The sequence below is a fragment of the Rhinichthys klamathensis genome, unplaced genomic scaffold, assembly GCF_029890125.1.
Source record: "Rhinichthys klamathensis goyatoka isolate OS25496 unplaced genomic scaffold, OSU_Roscu_1.1 h1tg000009l_1, whole genome shotgun sequence".
NCBI lineage: Eukaryota > Metazoa > Chordata > Actinopteri > Cypriniformes > Leuciscidae > Rhinichthys > Rhinichthys klamathensis.
Window position 1 is genome coordinate 5,344,107 of NW_026606562.1, and position 20,510 is coordinate 5,364,616.

Here is a 20,510-nt window from a genome sequence, read left to right on the forward strand (position 1 = left end):
GTCTCTTGTGGTGGTGGTGCTCCTCCTACGGTTGCCGTGCAACACTTTTGAAGTGTTTTGGTTGCGTGATCTGAGTGCACGGTGGTGTGTGTGTGCAAGTGTGCTTTTGACTAACTAGCTTTGTGATCACTTCTCCGTGGTGAACCTCGGACCTGTAAGGTTGTATTTCTTTTTTTTTGTGCAATTATTAGTTATGTAAATTGTTGTACGTCATTTGTTGTTTTTGTTTGTTTTTGAAGCCGATGTCAGCCATGCACTAACGAGTCACTAGACCCATTCGGGTGCAACAGAGTTTATTTTAATGTGAATCCCATTCTCTTTTTTAAATATGACTTTGTATTAATAAAACTTTGTATTTTTTCATGGTACCCACGTTTCTGCCTACCTTCTTAAGAGAGTCGAACCTGTGTGACCTAAATTCTTAGGTTTCATTCATATTTCCCGGGGTGAAATTCCCATGGGTGGCGTAGTCGAAATTCTTGTTGTCTGAAATCTGCACTACTCCGTCACAAACTGGCGCAGTCGGCAGGATCTCTTGTGTAGTGCAAAGACGTGGGTATTTTTGTTGGTATTAGTGTTTTTGGATATTTGGTTTTTCTTTTGTTTTTCTTTTTGCAGAAACCAGACAGCGGCAGTTTCTTTCGGGGGTCTCTAAAACGGACCGGTGAGTTTCGTATCTGTATTGGTAAGTGCTGTGCGTGATTTATAGTCATGGACGATGAACTACGTGAGTTAAAGGAATTAGTACTCCAATTAAAGGCAGACAATGAAAGATTGCGACAGGAGCAGACGCCAGTTGCGCAGCCTGGTTCATCTAGTGCTCCTTTATCTGCCGCTGTGGACCCTCCTCCGCCCACTGGTTCTAGTGCAACAGAGCGATTTGTTTTTGTCCCTCGTGACAGAAAGTGTCCAAAATTTAATGGTAGGTCTGGCATTTTTATCGATGAGTGGGTGGAGGAGGCCCAGGCTTGCATGCGGCTTCGCCACCTTTCTAATACTGATCGGGCATATTTTTTGGTTGATCATTTGGAGGGAGAAGCAAGGGAAGAGATTCGTTATCGGTCAAGGGACGAGAGGGAGGATCCGGAGAAAATTATTCAGGCCTTGCGTAACCTGTATGGTTGTACGAAATCATATGTTGCTCTTCAAGAGTCGTTTTTTTCCAGGAGACAACAGGATGGGGAGAGCTTATTGGAGTTCTCTCTGGTTCTGATGGGTCTTCTGGAAAAGGTAAAAAATCAATCACCTTATGGTATGCCTAATGCTGAAGTTCTGTTGCGCGATCAATTTGTGGAATATGTTAATGACGGTGCTCTCCGGCGTGAACTAAAACAGCTAGTCCGTCGCCAACCTACTGCTACGTTGTTGGACGTTCGCAGTGAAGCTATTCGCTGGGAACGTGAGGGAGTGCCGGGGGGAACACGGGGTCGAAGTCAATCTGTCCCTTCTGCGTATGGTATTCAGTATGGGGTACAGGGACATCAGCACACGGGTAGTAACGCTGCGTCAACTGCCTCTGAATTGAGCGAATTACGAGAGATGCTGAAAATGCAGCAACAACAGTTGAACCAATTGACTCAAAGCATAGCTCAAATCCAAAATCCTCAACCTCGACTGCGACCATCCCGGCCTAACCAGATTATTTGTAGAAGGTGTCAACAGCCTGGTCATTATGCTGGAGATTGTGATGGGGAGCGGCGACCACCACGTTTCCTACCAGCACTCGCGGGTTCCTCTTCGGCGGGGAGTGCGCAGCCACCATCTAGACAGTCGTCGGGAAACTAATTCCCGCCGAGCCGCAGGGCCGCCGCTCGGTTGGGGAAAGGACAGGCTCGGATTTTTTGCTTGGTTCAGATTTTATGTCTCGTCTTATGTCAACTTGTCCGCAACTCGTCGTGGGGATAGGGGGGGTCAAGGTACCTTGCCTGGTGGACACCGGTTCTATGGTCTCCACCATTGCGGAGAGTTGTTTCTTGAAAAATTTTGAATCTTGGGGTCAGGAACAGCTTCGGTCGTGCCATTGGCTACAGCTCCGGGCCGCCAATGGCCTCTCAATTCCGTACATCGGTTATTTAGAACTGGATGTTGAGCTTTGCGGGCGAGTGGTTTTAGGTTGCGGGGTGCTAGTGGTCAAGGACCCTCCGGGTGGTTTGTGTGCTCAGGTTCCCGGCGTTCTAGGAATGAATGTCCTGAGCCGCTGTTACCAGGAACTCTTTGGCCAGCATGGCATGAGTCTTTTCGATTTACCTGTTGTGTCGCAGGCCCCTAGTCCTGTTTTCCAGGCCCTACAACATTGCTGTCACATTGACTTCCAGTCAGTTTCGAAACAAGGGGGAAGAGTTAGGGTGCGTGGACGTCGGGCGTGTCGCATCCCAGGCGGCACAATGAAATTGGTTGTCGTGACCTGCTCAGCACAGTACTCGAAGGGTACAGTGCTGTTTGAACCACCAGAGGCTGGTCTTCCTGCCGGTTTGTTGGCCTCTCCTTCGTTGGTGCCAGTGGAGCGTGGTACAGCTTATGTGCCCGTGGTTAATGTTAGCGAGGCAGACGTATTACTATATGCTGGCACGGTCATAGGTACTGTCAATCAGGTTTACGTGGTTAGCTTACCTCCGGAGGTCACTGAGGTTAAAGTGGTATCGGCTAGAGTGAGTACACAGCTGGTCTCTTCCGTTATATCTGAACAGATAGGGGCGATTGATTTATCTGTACTGTCAGTAGAGGAACAAGGTAAGGTAAGGGCACTTCTTGAAAAGTACGTGACTGTGTTTTCCACGCATGAGGGAGACCTGGGATGCTCCAATCTTATTTCCCATGATATCCCCCTGCTGGATGATGTCCCTGTGCGGCAGCGATACAGACGTATTGCTCCCTCTGAGTACGAGGTCGTGAAAGCTCATATAAACCAACTACTCGAGTCCCAGATAATTAGAGAAAGTTGCAGCCCCTATGCGTCACCCATCGTCCAGGTCAAGAAGAAGGACGGTAGTCTGCGCATGTGCGTAGACTACCGTCAGTTAAATTCTAAGACCAGGAAGGATGCCTTTCCTCTGCCCCGGATTGAGGAGACGTTGGACTCGCTGGTGGGGGCACGTTGGTTTTCCACCCTGGACCTTGCCAGCGGGTACAATCAGGTTCCCGTTACTGAGGCGGATCGATCAAAGACTGCCTTTTGCACTCCGTTTGGCCTCTTTGAATGGAACAGGATGCCTTTCGGTTTGTGCAATGCCCCCGGCACCTTCCAACGATTGATGGAACGGATGTTTGGGGACCAACAGTGCCAGTCTTTGCTTCTTTACCTGGATGACATTGTCGTGTTTTCCTCTTCAGTTGACCAACATCTGGCTCGGATGGAGGTAGTGCTAAGCCGGCTATACAAGGAGGGTTTGAAGGCTAAGTTATCTAAGTGTGCGTTCTTTAAACAAGAAGTGCAGTACCTGGGTCATGTCATTTCGTCGGAGGGGGTCTCCACAGACCCAGGTAAGATTGCAGCAGTTTCACAGTGGCCGCTCCCAACCAATGTGACAGAGTTGCGGTCATTTTTAGGGTTTGCCAGCTACTACCGACGTTTTGTGGAGGGATTCGCTAGGCTAGCTGCCCCCCTACATCGGTTGGTGGCGGAGCTGGCAAATCCCAAGCATTCAAGAAAGTCGAAGCGTATCGGTGACGCCTGGTCTGCAGAGTGTCAGAGTGGCTTTGAGGAGTTAAAGAGGAAACTTACCACAGCTCCAGTACTTGCCTATGCTGATTTTTCACTTCCGTTTATCCTGGAGGTGGACGCCAGTCATGGGGGACTTGGGGCGGTTCTCTCACAGGACCAACAAGGCAAGGTGCGTCCCATTGCTTATGGCAGCCGGGGTCTTAGGCCCACTGAGCGCAATACATCTAACTATAGTTCCATGAAACTGGAGTTTCTTGCACTCAAGTGGGCCATGACCGAAAAGTTCCGCGAATACCTCCTGGGGCATAGGTGTGTGGTGTACACCGATAATAACCCTCTTAGCTACCTGACCTCTGCCAAGTTGGGGGCCATGGAGCAGCGTTGGGCTGCCCAGCTGGCAGCCTTTGACTTTGAGCTTAAATATAGATCAGGTAAGAGTAACCGCAATGCTGATGCTTTGTCACGCCAAAACTTCGAGAGGGAGGGAGATCAAGATTTGTGTCAGGGTGCAGCTGTCCCTGTATTGTTGCGTCAAGCCGCCCAAGGTGGGTTGACCACTTGGGTAAATCAAATTGCATCATTTCCCTGTCCTACCGGTGATATGGGCATGCAGCAGAGGGCAGATCCAGTCGTTGGGGAGCTGTTGGCGTTCTGGAGGCGGAAGTCACCTCCTAGCTCGGAAGAGCGTAAGAAGCTCTCCAGATCTGCTGTGATTCTGTTGCGGCAATGGGACCGCTTGGTGGAGAACGAGGGAGTGCTTTATCGCCGGGTGTTTCGCCCGGATGGTGGAGAGGAGGTTCTCCAAGTGCTTTTACCGGCGGCTCTGAAGTCTGAAGTGCTGACTCAACTTCACCAGCAGCACGGGCACCAGGGGGTGGAGCGCACCACCCAGCTGGTGCAGCAGCGATGTTATTGGCCAAGGATGTCCTCTGACATTGCCCGCTGGTGCCAAGAATGTGAGAGATGCCAGTGTGCCAAGGGAGATCAGCCTACCCATGCTAGTTTCATGGGACATTTGGTGGCGGCACGGCCGAATGAGATTGTAGCCTTAGATTTTACATTGTTGGAGCCCTCAAGTACCGGTATCGAGAATGTGTTGGTAATGACTGATATTTTCACCAAGTACACTTTGGCTGTACCCACCAGGGACCAACGAGCTGAGACTGTGGCCCAGGTCCTGGTAGTTGAATGGTTCTGCAAATTTGGGGTGCCTGGTCGGATCCATTCAGACCAGGGCCGTAATTTCGAGTCAGCGCTCATTCAGCAGCTTTGCTGCCTATATGGAGTTGAAAAATCGCGTACCACACCTTACCATCCGGCTGGAAACGGCCAGTGCGAACGGTTCAACCGAACTTTGCACAATCTTCTGCGCACACTACCGGTATCAAAAAAAGGGGATTGGCCAGTCTGTCTTCCTCAGGTGCTCTTTTCTTATAATACTACTCCTCATCAATCTACGGGAGAGTCCCCCTATTTTTTGATGTTTGGGCAGGAGCCTAGACTTCCAGTTGACTTCCTGCTGGGTAGGGTTGAAAAACCACTGGCAGGTAGTGTGCATAGGTGGGTTCTTGAGCACCAGGATCGGTTGCAGGTTGCTTTCGAGGGTGCTCGTGAGCGATTGGGGGCCGCAGCAGATCGTCGGAAGGCAAGGCATGATCTGCAGGTAAGGGACGCACCACTGAAGGAGGGTCAGTTGGTATACCTCCGCGACCATAGCGTGAGAGGTAGACATAAGATCAACGACCTGTGGAGCTCAGTGGTGTACCAAGTCTTGAGGGCACCTAAGGAAGGGGGTGTGGTGTATACTATTGCCCCCGCCACAGATTTGGATAAGATGAAGCACGTGCACCGATCCTTGCTGAAACTTCAGATTAGCGGGAACCTTTCCCCCGTTTTGCAGGAAAGCCCAGTGATTGAACCTGTTCAGCTTCCTAGAGAGGAGGATCTAGAGGATGGAGACTTGTTTGTCTTGGTGCCGGAAACATCCCAAGCTAGTCATGGGCCGGTTCCTCGGGGTATTGTACCTTCTGTCCCTCAGAGGCCTGAGCAAGTACCACCGGGTGAAGCCCAGAGGACAGAAGAAATTCTGGAGACGGAGGTGAACCTGCAGCCGGTAATGAGTCTTCCTTCAGACTCTGCTGTGGTCAGGAGGACGGGAAGGAGTACTGCTGGACAGCACCCTAATGTATATCACCTCCCTCGATCTGTGGGGGTAGGGACGGTCGCTAGTATAGTGGGTAGTACATCTGTTACTTGGTTTCGGCCATGGAAGTGAGGGCTCAGAGTGTAGGTTCTGTTGAGTTCACCGTCGGGGCGTCGGTGCAGAAGCTGGGGGTGGATTGTAACCGAATGAATGAGATGAGTGGTGGTGATTGACGGTTGTGAGCACCAATCAGCAAGGAGTATCCACTATTTAAGAGCTGGTTGGTTGTGGCCTGGGATGCGTCACGTCCGGCTCCTCCCCGTTTTCTGTTGTTGACAGTGGACACAGGTATGTTCCATTAGCAGGTAGCAAGTTCTGTTTGCTGTGTGCATGGCAGTAATGATTTATGGTGCATCCTAGCCTGTCTTTTCTCCTCCTGGGTTCCCTCGGCTTGTTTTAAGTGGATACTAAGACTGCTAACCTCTCAGGTATGTGCGAACTGTTTTATAGAAAGCAGATTGGTTAGCCTTGTGGGGTTTGGGGATTAGTTGATGTTTCGTATTGTGTGCAGTATTCCCTGTATCTCAGCTGAACGGCAGTCATATGAATTCCATATACCCGTGCCTGTAAAGGGATAATAGAGCTTATCTCCATTTTTCGGTAAGTGTTGTCATGCACGTAGTTATATGCTGAGAATTTTAGCAGCTGATGTATGCATTTGAGTAATTGTTTCCTGTGTATTTGTCTCAGGATTCTCTCTCTCGCTCGTGGGCAATTTGTTTCTGCCATAGTTGAAGTCCCGTTCGCTTCTCTGCTGTCATACTGCGAGAACGCCGTATCGTCCAGCTGTTCAGGGGGATTGTCGCTGTTTGGTTTCGTTATATTACAGTTTAGTGTATTTTGGGGTTGACGTGCACTATTTGTGAAATACGGAAGGAATCACCCCGCGGTTGATTCCTTCCAGCCTGTCTACCCTATTATTTGAATTGAGTTAATTTGTTTCTTTTCTTTTTCTATTGTACTAAAAATTGTATATTATTTGTGATTTGATATGACTTTATCACTGCCTGTTCTTTTGATCATACAGTGATGTAATCAAATTGTGATTTATTGTAACTGTTTTGAAGTTTATTCTAAGTTTGTTTTCTTTCAGTCGCCGGGGTCCCACGGGTGAAGCGTCTCTTGTGGTGGTGGTGCTCCTCCTACGGTTGCCGTGCAACACTTTTGAAGTGTTTTGGTTGCGTGATCTGAGTGCACGGTGGTGTGTGTGTGCAAGTGTGCTTTTGACTAACTAGCTTTGTGATCACTTCTCCGTGGTGAACCTCGGACCTGTAAGGTTGTATTTCTTTTTTTTTGTGCAATTATTAGTTATGTAAATTGTTGTACGTCATTTGTTGTTTTTGTTTGTTTTTGAAGCCGATGTCAGCCATGCACTAACGAGTCACTAGACCCATTCGGGTGCAACAGAGTTTATTTTAATGTGAATCCCATTCTCTTTTTTAAATATGACTTTGTATTAATAAAACTTTGTATTTTTTCATGGTACCCACGTTTCTGCCTACCTTCTTAAGAGAGTCGAACCTGTGTGACCTAAATTCTTAGGTTTCATTCATATTTCCCGGGGTGAAATTCCCATGGGTGGCGTAGTCGAAATTCTTGTTGTCTGAAATCTGCACTACTCCGTCACAATAGCACATGTAAACATTGCTGAAGAAACATCGATTTGACGTTTACCCAATGCTAAATCTTCTTTATCGGATGTTTGAACAACATTTAGCTGATTTTCGTGCTATTTATGTTTTAGAATGTGTGTAAATCTGCTTTAAATAAATATATCAATTGTTTGTTCACAAATATGATTCTTATAACATGTTTTATTAAAAAAATAAGAAGAGAATCCTTCATCCAGCACCATTTTTCAATAAAACAGTTAGTCTTGGTCCAAACTCACGTTAAGTTAAACAGACTGCACTTCCGTTCGGCGCCTCTAGTGGCGTGTGAATGCAGGGAAAGGTGACCGAGTCTGAAGTGGTGGGTTTTTGTCGGGTCGGATCAGGGATTGTTGGTGCAGAGCGGTGAAAGACTCCCCGCCGGTCCCTCTATTCTGTCCGGTCACAAGCCCAAGAGGAAGTGAGAGTGCTCATCCATTACTTTGACAAAGTCCCTTATGTGTCGCCCTGCAGGGATCATTATTTCCCCGTCTGCCTGTGAAGGTGTTTACAGGCTTTCCATCTTCCTTGGAGAGCCTTTTTGAACCAGATGAAACCTCAGTGTGCTTAACTCCTGAGGCTTGGACGTGATCGGAAAAAAACTCTTCAAGCTTTGCCAGTCAAGGTTGTAAACTAGGTCCTTTTTTGAACGTGACCCCGACAGGCTCTAGTTTTCCGTCATTCTTACCATTGTAGGGGAACAGGCTCTATATCCGGAGTGAGCTGCCATTTCTCTCCTGGTTGAAGTCGTGTGTTTTTTGTCGCCTGGAAGTGAGTTAATATCAACTACTTCCTCTTCCCGAAGCTTGATGATTTTCCCACAGTTAGTGTTTGTTTGTTGTCTTTCCTCATATTGAAAAAGCTGATGACTAACTGTTGTCTGCAGGGAGCAGGTCAATCTGATGGCAGATTTCATCTGATTCACCACATCTGTGTTTCTTTTCTTCCCCATCATATTCACAAAGACTCACTATCCTTTACAATTACGCATTCAGCAGATGCTTTTATCTGAAGCGACTTACACTGCATTCAAAGTATATTCATTGCTCAGAATAAGTTGCAAAGTGGACCAGACTTTACGCCAGTAGTCAAAAGTAAGCGTACGCTGTTACCGACTCTAGTAGCAGCAGCACATAATAGGTCACAAGTCTCCAAAGAGCCATTAATAATGATTGAAACCATATCCCACTCATTCTATAAAAACCAAGGCCACCGAAGGGACGTTTTAATACAACATAATTCAAATCTCCCCTGCTCTCCCAACTGAATGCGTATCTGCTAAACCGAGACATAAAGAAAACCACAAGTGCTCTAATGATCTAATGAAAAATGTTATTAGTATCTGCCAGACCATCACCAACTTGCACAGCTCACACATAGTTGTTGTCGGGCCAGGAATGATGTTTTCTTTTGCTTTCTCAGGGAGATTAATAAGGTTTGAGTCAACAAACGGAGCTAATAAGAGTCCTTGAGCACCTGCGCTCACACCAGCACAGTAAATCCTGAACCTGAGCTCTTCAGTTAAACTGGGAAATGAATTCCGGCTATTTGATGGCTGATTTTCAGGTTAAAACACATTTCGCAATAAATCTTTCTGCGTACCGAAGAGCATTTGGTTTCCGTCACTCGAGGAACTTGAATGGAGTTATTATGTCCGAATAACAGCGTAATGAGCTTAGATTTTGAGGTGATGAATGGAGCAATAGAAAAAGCCTATCTTCATTTTGCATATGTTTGAGCTCAAGCCCTTTTTTCGTGTCGAAACCGTCCCCAGGGGTCCCCTCGCGAGTCTAAGTGGCGCAACATACAATACCCTCATGATGGGAAAATGCTTCCCCTGAGCGCCAACACAAAAAGTGCTGCTCTTTCAATGAGCTCGCCAATTGTTGAACTTTCTATACTGTGCGTCGCATGAAACGGACAAACGAAATCCATTCCACTGGACTGAACTCCTGCGTGTCCTTTGACAGTGGCTAGCGGCTAGCGTTTACAGGAGGAAGCCGCTCGAGTGTTTCTAGGTTGCGCATGCGATCTGTTTATGTAGGCTGACCTCTGAAAGGAAGGGGAATAAAGATCAGGGCAGCTGATTAGCCATGGGAACTTTTCTCGAGACAATGCTCTGGTTTCCTTCTCCGCGCGAGGCTTGTTCTCGCGCAGTCGTGTGAGCTCGGCACGCCGCTCACGCGCTCTGGAGCGTTTCGGGTTTCCAGTCGGTGCTGAGAATCAGTTTGTTCTTGGGGTAGCAATCCTTCTGCTCCTCCTGGTTGAAGCACTTTTTGACCTGAGGAGACTGTAAACCACATTGGGTGGTGCTAGTGTTGCTTGGGCCGATGTGGCACATTCTGTTTTCTGTTTAGAAAAGATGACATCTACAGGGTTAATGTCATTGTGAAAGAATGCCATCTGGAGTTTTCTCCATTCTGAGGGGAAAAAAATCAGTTTGATGTGGAAAAACGTTGTTGATTCTGAATGAAACTGAAAAAAATTTCAATTTCAACTGGGAAACATCTTTTTTTTTTTTTTTGCATTTAATGTTTACATAATGTTACATTTATTTAACTTTTATATAATTCTATAAATAAATGTTAAATATATTTTTATTCAATTTTATATAGAATTGAATGACAACATATTTAACATTTTCAAGCCATTGCTTTTGCAATTATTTATGGAATTGATTAGCAACTGCGGAGTGAAATTTTTTATATTAAATTATATTATATTATTATAATCTAATATTGATTAGCAACAGATTACAGAAACAAAATAGGTTGTGAATGGCGTTTCATGTTTACAGTATTATTACTATATTTAATTTAGACTTTTATGCTCATTTGGTTTGTTATTTCTCCAGCGAAATTTCTAAAAGGTCATGATATTTAATAATGTAATATAATATTGCACTGTTATGTGTCTTAAAAATCATTTTCAAAAAAAGGTTATATCATTATGAAATATTTAACAGTGACATCAGGCACCACTGTAAATAACTGTTTATTTTTTTAATGAGGATTAATAGTTTTTCATTTAACTGTAAATATATTTTATATTAATTTATATATTATATTATATATTCTGAATATAAACACTTATTATAGGCGTACTGTAGTGATTCAGGATAAGACAAAAACATGGTTTGGAAGATGGATTCATGATGTACTCGCTCATTATATACATTTTGTAAATTTTGAACAAAAAAGTTACATTGTGTACCTTTAATTTCAACGTACATGCTCATATCTGCTTGTTATTTCTCCAGCGCTACGGAGGTGATGTGACATTGAAGACAGCCTGTACTCTCAGACAACAGAAAGCTGGAGATGAGGATCGTGGGATTGTGGAGGGCTGGGCGATACAGTCCCCTGCTGGTCTTTCTGCTCCACTCGCTATTGCCTCTTATACGGTCCAGTAATGCTGGAAACCAGAATATACCACGACTACAGCTCACTCATACAGGTCAGAACTCACACTCTTACATACTGGCACTCAAAAACTAAATTTGACGTTCACTTTCATAGAGAGAATCAAAAGGCAGCAGAAAATGGTGAAATCATGTCTACAACACTAATAGTTACGCTCTTTGCTGTGGCAGTCTGCAAATCTTCAGGTTAATCTTCTCTCTGAAGTCTTTAATGAAGAGTGCTAGTAGACACAGATCAAGCGGCATTTCCTTCTTTCCATTTGTCCGTGAGGACATCAGCAGGGTCAGGCAGCTTTAACAGACACAATGCAACAGAGGAAGAGTGCCATTAACCTCTGCTTCCTGAAAATGTACACAGTTAATTAGGCTACTGTATTTTGCAAGTCTTCTTTCGAGTTTTTTTTTTTTTTTTTGCTTTGTTTCTGTTAAAATTTAATTCAATAATATCACATAATATTGGACTATGTATCTTAAATATCAAAATAAAATGTATATAATAATTGTGATATGAGAACAGCGATGACAGCAATGTGATTTATTTTTAGCAATATGTATTCAAATATATAATTATTCTCCTACATAATTATAGATTGATGATTTGTTAAATAAAATGTATTTTTATATATTAATAAAAATATTAATAAAAAGTATAATTGTATAAAAAAATATATAAAAATATGTAAATGATAAAAGTAATATATATTTATATTAACATATTAATATTAATTAATATTAATCATATATTAATATGTTCATTTATATTACAATATTAAAATGAATATCAGAAATATCTGAAATAAAAATTTACTGTATTTGATAATCGAACCCTCCTCCATCAGCCACTCCCCATTTTTACCTTAGTAAAATAACATTTTAATAATACAATAATGAATTTAATTGCAATAAATACTTTTAATAAATCTTATTAAAGGTATGATTACATACTATTTCAGTATTCCGCTTTAGACATTCTACGAACTATAATAACGTTGCAACTAACTCTCATTAATTTGCAACTACAGGTCAATCAACTCTCATTCATTTGCAAATACAGGTCAACTAACTCAGTAATTGGCATCTACAGATCAACTAACTCTCATTAATTTGTCACTACAGGTCGACTAACTCAGTAATTGGCATCTACAGATCAACTAACTCTCATTCATTTGTCACTACAGGTCGACTAACTCAGTAAATGGCATCTACAGGTCAACTAACTCTCATTAATTTGCCACTACATGTCAACTAACTTATTCATTGGCAACTACAGGTCAACTAACTCATTCATTAGCAACTACAGGTCAACTAACTCATTCATTAGCTACTACAGGTCAACTAACTCATTCATTAGCAACTACAGGTCAACTAACTCATTCATTAGCAACTACAGGTCAACTAACTCTTTCATTAGCAACTACAGGTCAACTAACTCTTTCATTAGCAACTACAGGTCAACTAACTCGTTCATTTGCAACTACAGGTCAACTAACTCGTTCATTTGCAACTACAGGTCAACTAATTCGTTCATTTGCAACTACATGTCAACCTACTCTCATTAATTAGCAACTACAGGTCAACTACAGGTCAACTAACTAGGTCAACTAACTCATTAACTTGCAACTACAGGTCAACTAACTCATTAACTTGCAACTACAGGTCAACTAACTCATTAACTTGCAACTACAGGTCAACTAACTCATTAACTTGCAGCTACATGTCAACTTACTCTCATTCATTTGCAACTACAGGTCAACTAACTCATTAACTTGCAACTACAGGTCAACTAACTCATTAATTTGCAGCTACAGGTCAACTAACTCGTTAACTTGCAACTACAGGTCAACTAACTCATTAACTTGCAACTACAGGTCAACTAACTCATTAACTTGCAGCCACATGTCAACTTAACTCATTCATTTGCAACTACAGGTCAACTAACTCATTAATTTGCAGATACAGGTCAACTAACTCATTAACTTCCAACTACAGGTCAACTAACTCATTAACTTGCAACTACAGGTCAACTAACTTGCATCAATTTGCAACTGGTCAACTAACTCATTAACTTGCAACTACAGGTCAACTAACTCATTAATTTGCAGCTACAGGTCAACTAACTCGTTAACTTGCAACTACAGGTCAACTAACTCATTAACTTGCAACTACAGGTCAACTAACTCATTAACTTGCAGCCACATGTCAACTTAACTCATTCATTTGCAACTACAGGTCAACTAACTCATTAATTTGCAGATACAGGTCAACTAACTCATTAACTTCAAACTACAGGTCAACTAACTCATTAACTTGCAACTACAGGTCAACTAACTTGCATCAATTTGCAACTGGTCAACTAACTCATTAACTTGCAACTACAGGTCAACTAACTCATTAACTTGCAGCTACAGGTCAACTAACTTGCATCAATTTGCAACTACAGGTCAACTAACTCTTTTTAATTTGCAACTACAGGTCAACTAACTCTAATTTGCAACTACAGGCCAACTAACTCACATGTGGTGTTAGGGTTTGGGTTAGTAGAATGAGTTGACGTACTTACAAAGTTACTTACAGTCAGTTGAATTTCTGATGGGGTCTGACCATCAAAGTGTTAGAAGATATTAAGCAGACAGTCTACTAATGCTCTAATGAGAGTTAGTTGACATGTAGTTGCAAAGTTACTTATAGTTAGTAGAATGTTTAAAGTGAACCATCGAAATAAAATGCTACCAAAGATATTACCCAACAAAACTCAATTTATACCAACAACTAATGAATTGTCATGAACTAACCTCCCCTCCAAAACCACATTATAACTTATAAGGACGTAATCTCTGGGCCACATTAGCAAAACCTCCAGCCACAGTGATGCGTCAGCGGACTGCTCTGCGACTGTCTGTCTGGACACCCACGCCACACAGTCGCATCCCCTGAGCCGTCTCCCATTATCAGCACGTCCCAGCCGGCCCTGTTTCTGACCCCTCAGAACCTCCTGGGACCTGCGGGACTCGGCAGCTTCCTCACAGGAAGGTTCTGTATACAGTGGCGTCGGACGCCGCGCTGTACCTTCAGTGGTAATGTGCTTCCCATTATCTCCAGGGCTGTTAATAGAAGACTCCAAACATGCAGATGATCTCAGGGGCGCCGTCTGTTTACGAGCGCGGGGCGGCAGACATACAACGGTTGGCAGCGAGACGCAAAAAGACAGACGTTTTACATTAACGGAGAGGAGTGACTTGTTTTGCTTGCAGGTCTCTCAAGACTAATTTGAAAGCCACACTAAAGAAGACAGGAAATTAGATCAAGTAAACAAAAGTCTTTTTGAAATAGCTAAATATGACAGTTTTATGAAGAGGTCAAACACAAGCTTTTGAGGGGCATGATGGTTTTAATTTGCATCTTGGACTTTTTTTTTTTGGGTGGAAAAATCATACACATGCAACCAACCCTATATTATCTGTAAAAAGAATAAAATAAAATAAACCTGCTGAACTTCACTCTGCTGAAAAATGTACAGTAGCTAGTAGGGGTGTAACGGTTCACAAAATTCACGGTTCGGTTCGATACGATATACTTGTGTCACGGATTGGTACATTTTCGATACAGCAAAAAGAAAGAAATGGCAGAGAAATCTCCTTGATTATTTTTTTTTAATTATATTTAAAACTAACATCATAAAGTATGATATTTTTTTACTTTGAGCAATGATGGAGCTATACTTGACTTTTCTTAGGAGCATATAAAACAAAACAGCTCCTTGGACAAAATGAAATGTAATATTGTTGTAGTTATAAACAAAGGTTTATTTTAGTTCAGATTAACATTTGATAAAACCGACGTAATGTTACTTGAAAGCATTATAGCCTACTATTCCTGCCAAACTTCAATGGGTAGTAGTGTTACTACAGTAAATTCATGGTGAATGTTGCTGATCTGTGGACACTGAATAGTTCATTCATGGCACAATGTTTCTTCCTGGTTTCCACGTCAGCTCTGTTTGATTCGTTAATAACGGAGAAATGTGAATTATTACTCGCGCAAATAATTAAATTTGCGTTCGGTGTGAACACACCATTATGGTGTGTACACACCGAACGCAAATTTAACTATTTGCGCGAGTAGATTACATACAAAGTCAATGCAAAGACACGAATAGACGCATCATTCGCTCCGGGCGCTGCGAATGACGCGAATTGGGCGACGCGTTTGCCGCGAATGTCTTCCGCGCAAGTTGAAAAATTTGAACTCGAGCGAATGTTCAAGCGTCTAACTAGACGCGATAGACGCGTATTTGACGCTCTATTCGCGTTCAGTGTGAACACACCATTACATTATGAGCGCACTTGCCACACGCGACGCGCCTACATTTGAAATAACGAATATTTGGTCGGCAGGAAAAATGGTCCAACGAACCGTTCGGTTTAAAAATGCGTACCGAAAGCCGAACCGAAAGCCGAACCGAAAGCCTCATACCGAACTGTTCAATATGAATATGTGTACCGTTACACCCCTAGTAGCTAGTAGTGATTATGCTAAAAAAGTCTTGTTTGGTGGAAAAACCGTAGTGTTGCTACATTTAAGTTGCAGTGAGTTGCTTTTTTTCTGCGGGTTGATTATTTTGATCATCAGGGAGAAAATCGCATTTGGCTAATTTTGATTGGCTGTTGGGCTACTTTTGTTGCGCAGACCTGGCAACCCTGATCATAGTTGATCCACCTACAATATACCAACCCTGTAGTACTGTGTTATAAAGGGCAAATAAATCAGTGAATCTATTTTTTTTTAAACTGGCTGTAAAATCTACACAACTGTACTGACACCAAACAGTAGTTAATGTAGTAGCTAATGTGTCCTATTATGCTAATGCTAATGTGTAACATCTAATAGCTAATTTGAATCAGTCAAATGGACCATTCGACTTGAACCAATAACATAGACAAGTGTGTTTGATTATAACCTCATTTTTGCTCTGCTATAAAGCTGCGTGTGCAATCGGCCTACAGTGTGATGCTAGCATTTGGTCATGATGATGCTAATGATGGAAAATGTAGCTTAATACTGAAAAATCTGCAAAAAAACAGCATTCTTCTTTTATATGACTGAATAATGTGTAGTGTATTATCTAATTTGCTCATTTGCTAATGTGTGAAGTGTAGTTGACTACCCAGCACTGATTTCCTCGTGTTTTATTGAAAAGCATCTATCGTACTTTCATCTCAACTATCTTAAAATTACTTTTTTCATTATTTTTGAATTGAGTCAACTTCCTCACTTTTAAACTGCTTGTTTAACCTCTGAAGATGAAGTTCTTCTGGCAGAAACACATACAATTGATTTTCCAGTATCCGCTGACTTTCCCACTGGTGTTTACCAGTAAAACTCCCGCAAATTTGGGGATTTCTTTCTGACAGATGGGTGGATTAAAACCAAAAGAAACATTCCTGGCATTTGAGACTGGCTAAATGTCTCAGTTTCTCCACGACAGGAAGGTTTTTTTGCTCCACACCCACTGTCATTTTGACAGCTTCGCTTCATTGTGTGTGTAACGGGAAGATTTGAGAGGAATATCCCAGATATTATCAAAACACTGGACACACAATGAAGATTCATCAACATAAACCTGGGAAACAGATTTTTCCGTAATCTGAAATGCTAATTTATATGATTAAAATGAGTCTTTACTCCGAAACTCCTAGCATATGTACGTATATAAAATATATTTAGATCATGTTACCAACTGTGTCTTGCAATTTGACCTAATAAACAAAATAATGTCCAACACAAGTCATATTGGTTGTATAAGAAGATTCATATGGAATTACATAGTCCATGTTTTTATTTGAAATTTTCAAGATTTTTGACTGGTTCACAGTGGCATATTTCAAAGAGAACCACTAAATTAAGCTGGGTTATTTTCACAATAGCCCACAGAGGGCAAATCTTAGTAAGACGGTAAAACATTTTTATTACAGTCTCTGTCATTGCAAAAATACAGCTCTTTGGCTCTTGGAATGTGACCTCTGGGATGTAGTTCCTGATAGCTGACTCAGTGCTGCGTCACAGTGATGACCCCCTGCCTGTGTAACTCCTTTGAATCTGTGGCAAAAAGGTGCAGGAGATAAGCACAGCAGATGACTCGGGGTCCCGGGCTCTGGCAGGGGATAGTGACACTATCGGGACATTAACACTGAACAGAGCCAGGGAGAAGAATGCTGCTAATTAGAGGAAGGAAAGGTGAAGAAGATGAAGTTTATCAGAATAAACCTTCTGAATATTTAGTGAAAAGATTAGCCGTAAACTGAACTTGTATGTCATGTATTTAAAAATATTTGTAAAGATGAAGTTGCAATTTAGTACATTTAAAATATATTAACTTTAAATATAATATTGAATAACACTACAGTTAAAATTATAATAAAGTAATTTACTTGTGTTTTATGTTAGTCAACACATCAACATAAGTGTACTTCTTTAAAGCATGACAAGATTATTAAAGCAATGATTTAAAATGACTTTATAGTAAAACTTTTAATTTGACAAAGTGCACTTTTAAGTGTACTTAAGAGTGTTAAATATAGTCATGAAAGTGCACTCTCTTTAAGTACCATTTAATGACCTTTTTCGTTAATATTATATTATCTAGTACATACTTTTACTACTTACTTTTCCACAAGGGTAACTCCTCTAGTTTTTTACCGCCAGCCTAATACGCTAATATGCACAACATGCTTAGTATGTACAGTACAGTGCACTGAACAAGCTGTCGCATCTGCGTTTGTTTACTTGCAAAGTATGTGTCTTGTATAACTTGGAACTGATTTCTACTTGTGCACGAACCTGGAAGTCAGTCACTCTTCCCTCTGTCTCTCTAACCTTCAAAAATATATTTATTATTCGTTCATATCTATGCTTAGAGCAACATTTCATTTCAGTTGTGTCTCCTGTTTAAGTGCCCTGACCTCATTCTTTATAATGCAAGACAAAACGTCCAACCAAACCCTAAACATCATGGTCAATCTGCTGAATTGTTCTAATCATACTTTCAGACCTGAACACAGCAACCTTGTGGCAATTAATCAATGCCAAAGCCATTCCACTCTCATCTAAAGCAGTTTAAGTTGCAGAACGATGATAGATAATGATAGTGTGTCTTGAGCAAAGCAGCATGGGCTTCGGTTTGGTTCGGGTCATTGACAGGACTTGGGTTGCCTCACTTGACTTGATTATCTCCCATAAACTGCACTTAAGTAGCAAATACATCCATGTGTGTGTCCATGTGTGTTTGCGAGCACACTTTCAACACCTCCAGCCCAGGACTGAAGCAATTAAACGTGCACCCCATGGCCCTTTAGGGACATGACATCGTTCCAGAGCGTGATGAAGAAAACAACTCTGGGGCCGAATGTACAGCAGCGGAGGCCTCTCATCAGCGCTGGGCGTCTGTAGAGGCACACTCTCCCCCTAGAGAGAGGAATTTAGTCCACACTCTTCCTAAAGAGCCAGCGAACTCAAAAACATGTAGGTCACAACCACAGAAACCTCCAGTGGGATGTGCTGGTCATCAGAAGACCATTATTCTCAGTTTATGTTTTCCTTCAGGGTTCTTCAACACACAATGAATGGGAAGTCATTGTTTATCATTCTGTAGACAACACATTTTCCTCTTATTAGAAAAAAAAAGAAAATTATGTTGTTATTTACTAAGGGTGTCACGATTTCGATTTTAAATCGAAATCGACCGAAATGACTTCAAAATCTCGAACTTCGAATAAAAAAATGGAATCGTTGATGCTGCCACGCCCTCATTTCACGTCCGGTCGGCGTGCCAAACGGAAAAAAACACGCGTGTTGAAAAGCTGCGAGTCTATGGTCAACCTCCTCTAACTTAGCTACAGCCATTAAAAAGATAGCATGGCAACTGCAGATGCAGGAGACCCATCGAAAGAACTTGAACCCCCTCCTCTTTCATTGAAGTCGCAGGTGTGGAAGTTTTTTGGATTTCCAGTGAGTTATGTTGACAACATTCGCGCTTCAAAAAAGCCACAGTTTGCAGACATCCCAAGTCTCGCAGAAGTTCCTGGAGTCCCGGGATCTAGAGTGTCGCTCACTCTAGATCCCGGGACTCCAGGAACTTCTGCGAGACTTGGGATGTCTGCAAACTGTGGCTTTTTTGAAGCGCGAATGTGAGACAGAAAAACTGTGCTCCAAACCGTATAGCGGCAGAGAGCGAGAGACCTTGCGTATGTGCCTCATGAAGCGCATGTAAGACAGAGAGCATCCTGATTGGCCGGTTTCAGCTTTAAGAAAAAAATTTAAAAAATCGAGAATCGAATCGAACCGTGACGTTAGAATCGAAAATTTTATCGAATCGAGGATTTGGAGAATTGTGACACCCCTATTATCGACACCCCATGTCGTCTAAACCAACTTTACAGGCATCTGATAAATGGTGTACCTCAAGGCTATAGCTTAGGTCCTATTGCATTTTAGCTTTGAAGGAATAGTTTACCTAAAAAAAATTAATTTTCTCACCCTCATATCATTTTAAACATGTATGCTCTTTTTTTTTGTGTAACACAAAATAAAAAACATTTTAATCTTTATGCAGCTATAGAGAAAAATAATCTTCATGTAACAATCTAAGTTTCGTTGTGTTCCTCACACAAAGCTATTACATGATTCCAGCAGTCTCACTATTCCTTCGTCTTAAAAAGATCTTGAGGTTCCTGTTGAATCTAATGTTATTTCACAGTGCTAGCTGACTGTGGTTGACACAAAGTTTGCAAAAGTTCACCGATCTGAAGTTTGGCACCAACAGCGAGTTTGAGGAAGTACAACAACCTCCTAATCTTTGCTGCAAAGTCTCACGAAGCCTGTAAAAACAAACGCAAGGACACAAATGAAAAATTAGCATCTAAACCCGCCTTGGAAGATTAATCACCATCTGTGGGTAATTTTACAGACCAGGCTTACATAGTACAGTGTTTCATAAGACAAAGACATGAGGATGCCCTCAAATCCACTGGGGAATGTGATAGATAGATAGATAGATAGATAGATAGATAGATAGATAGATAGATAGATAGATAGATAGATAGATAGATAGATAGATAGATAGATAGATAGATAGATAGATAGATAGATAGATAGATAGATAGATAGATAGATAGATAGATAGATAGATAGATATGGTTTAACTCTGGGGCATTTTTGTCGTATATCACAATGTTTAGATGGAGGGAATTTGATACTAACTAAGTTAGTAAAAGCTGACAGAAGGTCTGTCTTTATAGCCAGTTAATGGCCTGCTCCGGTCTCTTTGAAACATACAATAATGGTGTTTAGTTACAAATTCATTCTCTTTTGCTGGTTTAAAGTGCATCAGTCAGTTTAATGTCTTTTTAGAAAGACCCAATAAACAGGGACAAACAATTGCAGATAACTGAGTCTGGGGAAACGAATACCTCTTTAAAGTCTTTAGACAGTGACTTTACTTATGAAAAAGGGGTTTAAAACCTACTCCTGCAAAGACATCCATTATTTGCCATTTGAATGTAAACCTAACGCTGATAAATG

General features: G+C 42.0%; 2 protein-coding genes across 4 annotated transcripts in view; both read left to right on the top strand.

The window, feature by feature from the left end:
- Positions 1–20,510, top strand: part of si:dkey-49n23.1 (semaphorin-3D) — a 67,383-nt gene that overhangs the window by 23,958 nt on the left and 22,915 nt on the right. For all 3 annotated transcript variants that reach the window (XM_056260622.1, XM_056260623.1, XM_056260621.1), the window contains one exon: positions 10,773–10,969. In XM_056260622.1, coding sequence (XP_056116597.1) covers positions 10,834–10,969 — 136 coding nt within the window. In that variant the 5' untranslated portion in view covers positions 10,773–10,833. The remainder of the gene's footprint in view (positions 1–10,772; positions 10,970–20,510) is intronic.
- LOC130094358 (CD276 antigen-like) overlaps positions 8,135–20,510 on the top strand; it is a 46,731-nt gene continuing 34,355 nt past the window's right edge. Inside the window, exon 1 of the mRNA XM_056260629.1 lies at positions 8,135–8,150. The gene's annotated coding sequence lies outside the window, so the exon portion shown is untranslated. The remainder of the gene's footprint in view (positions 8,151–20,510) is intronic.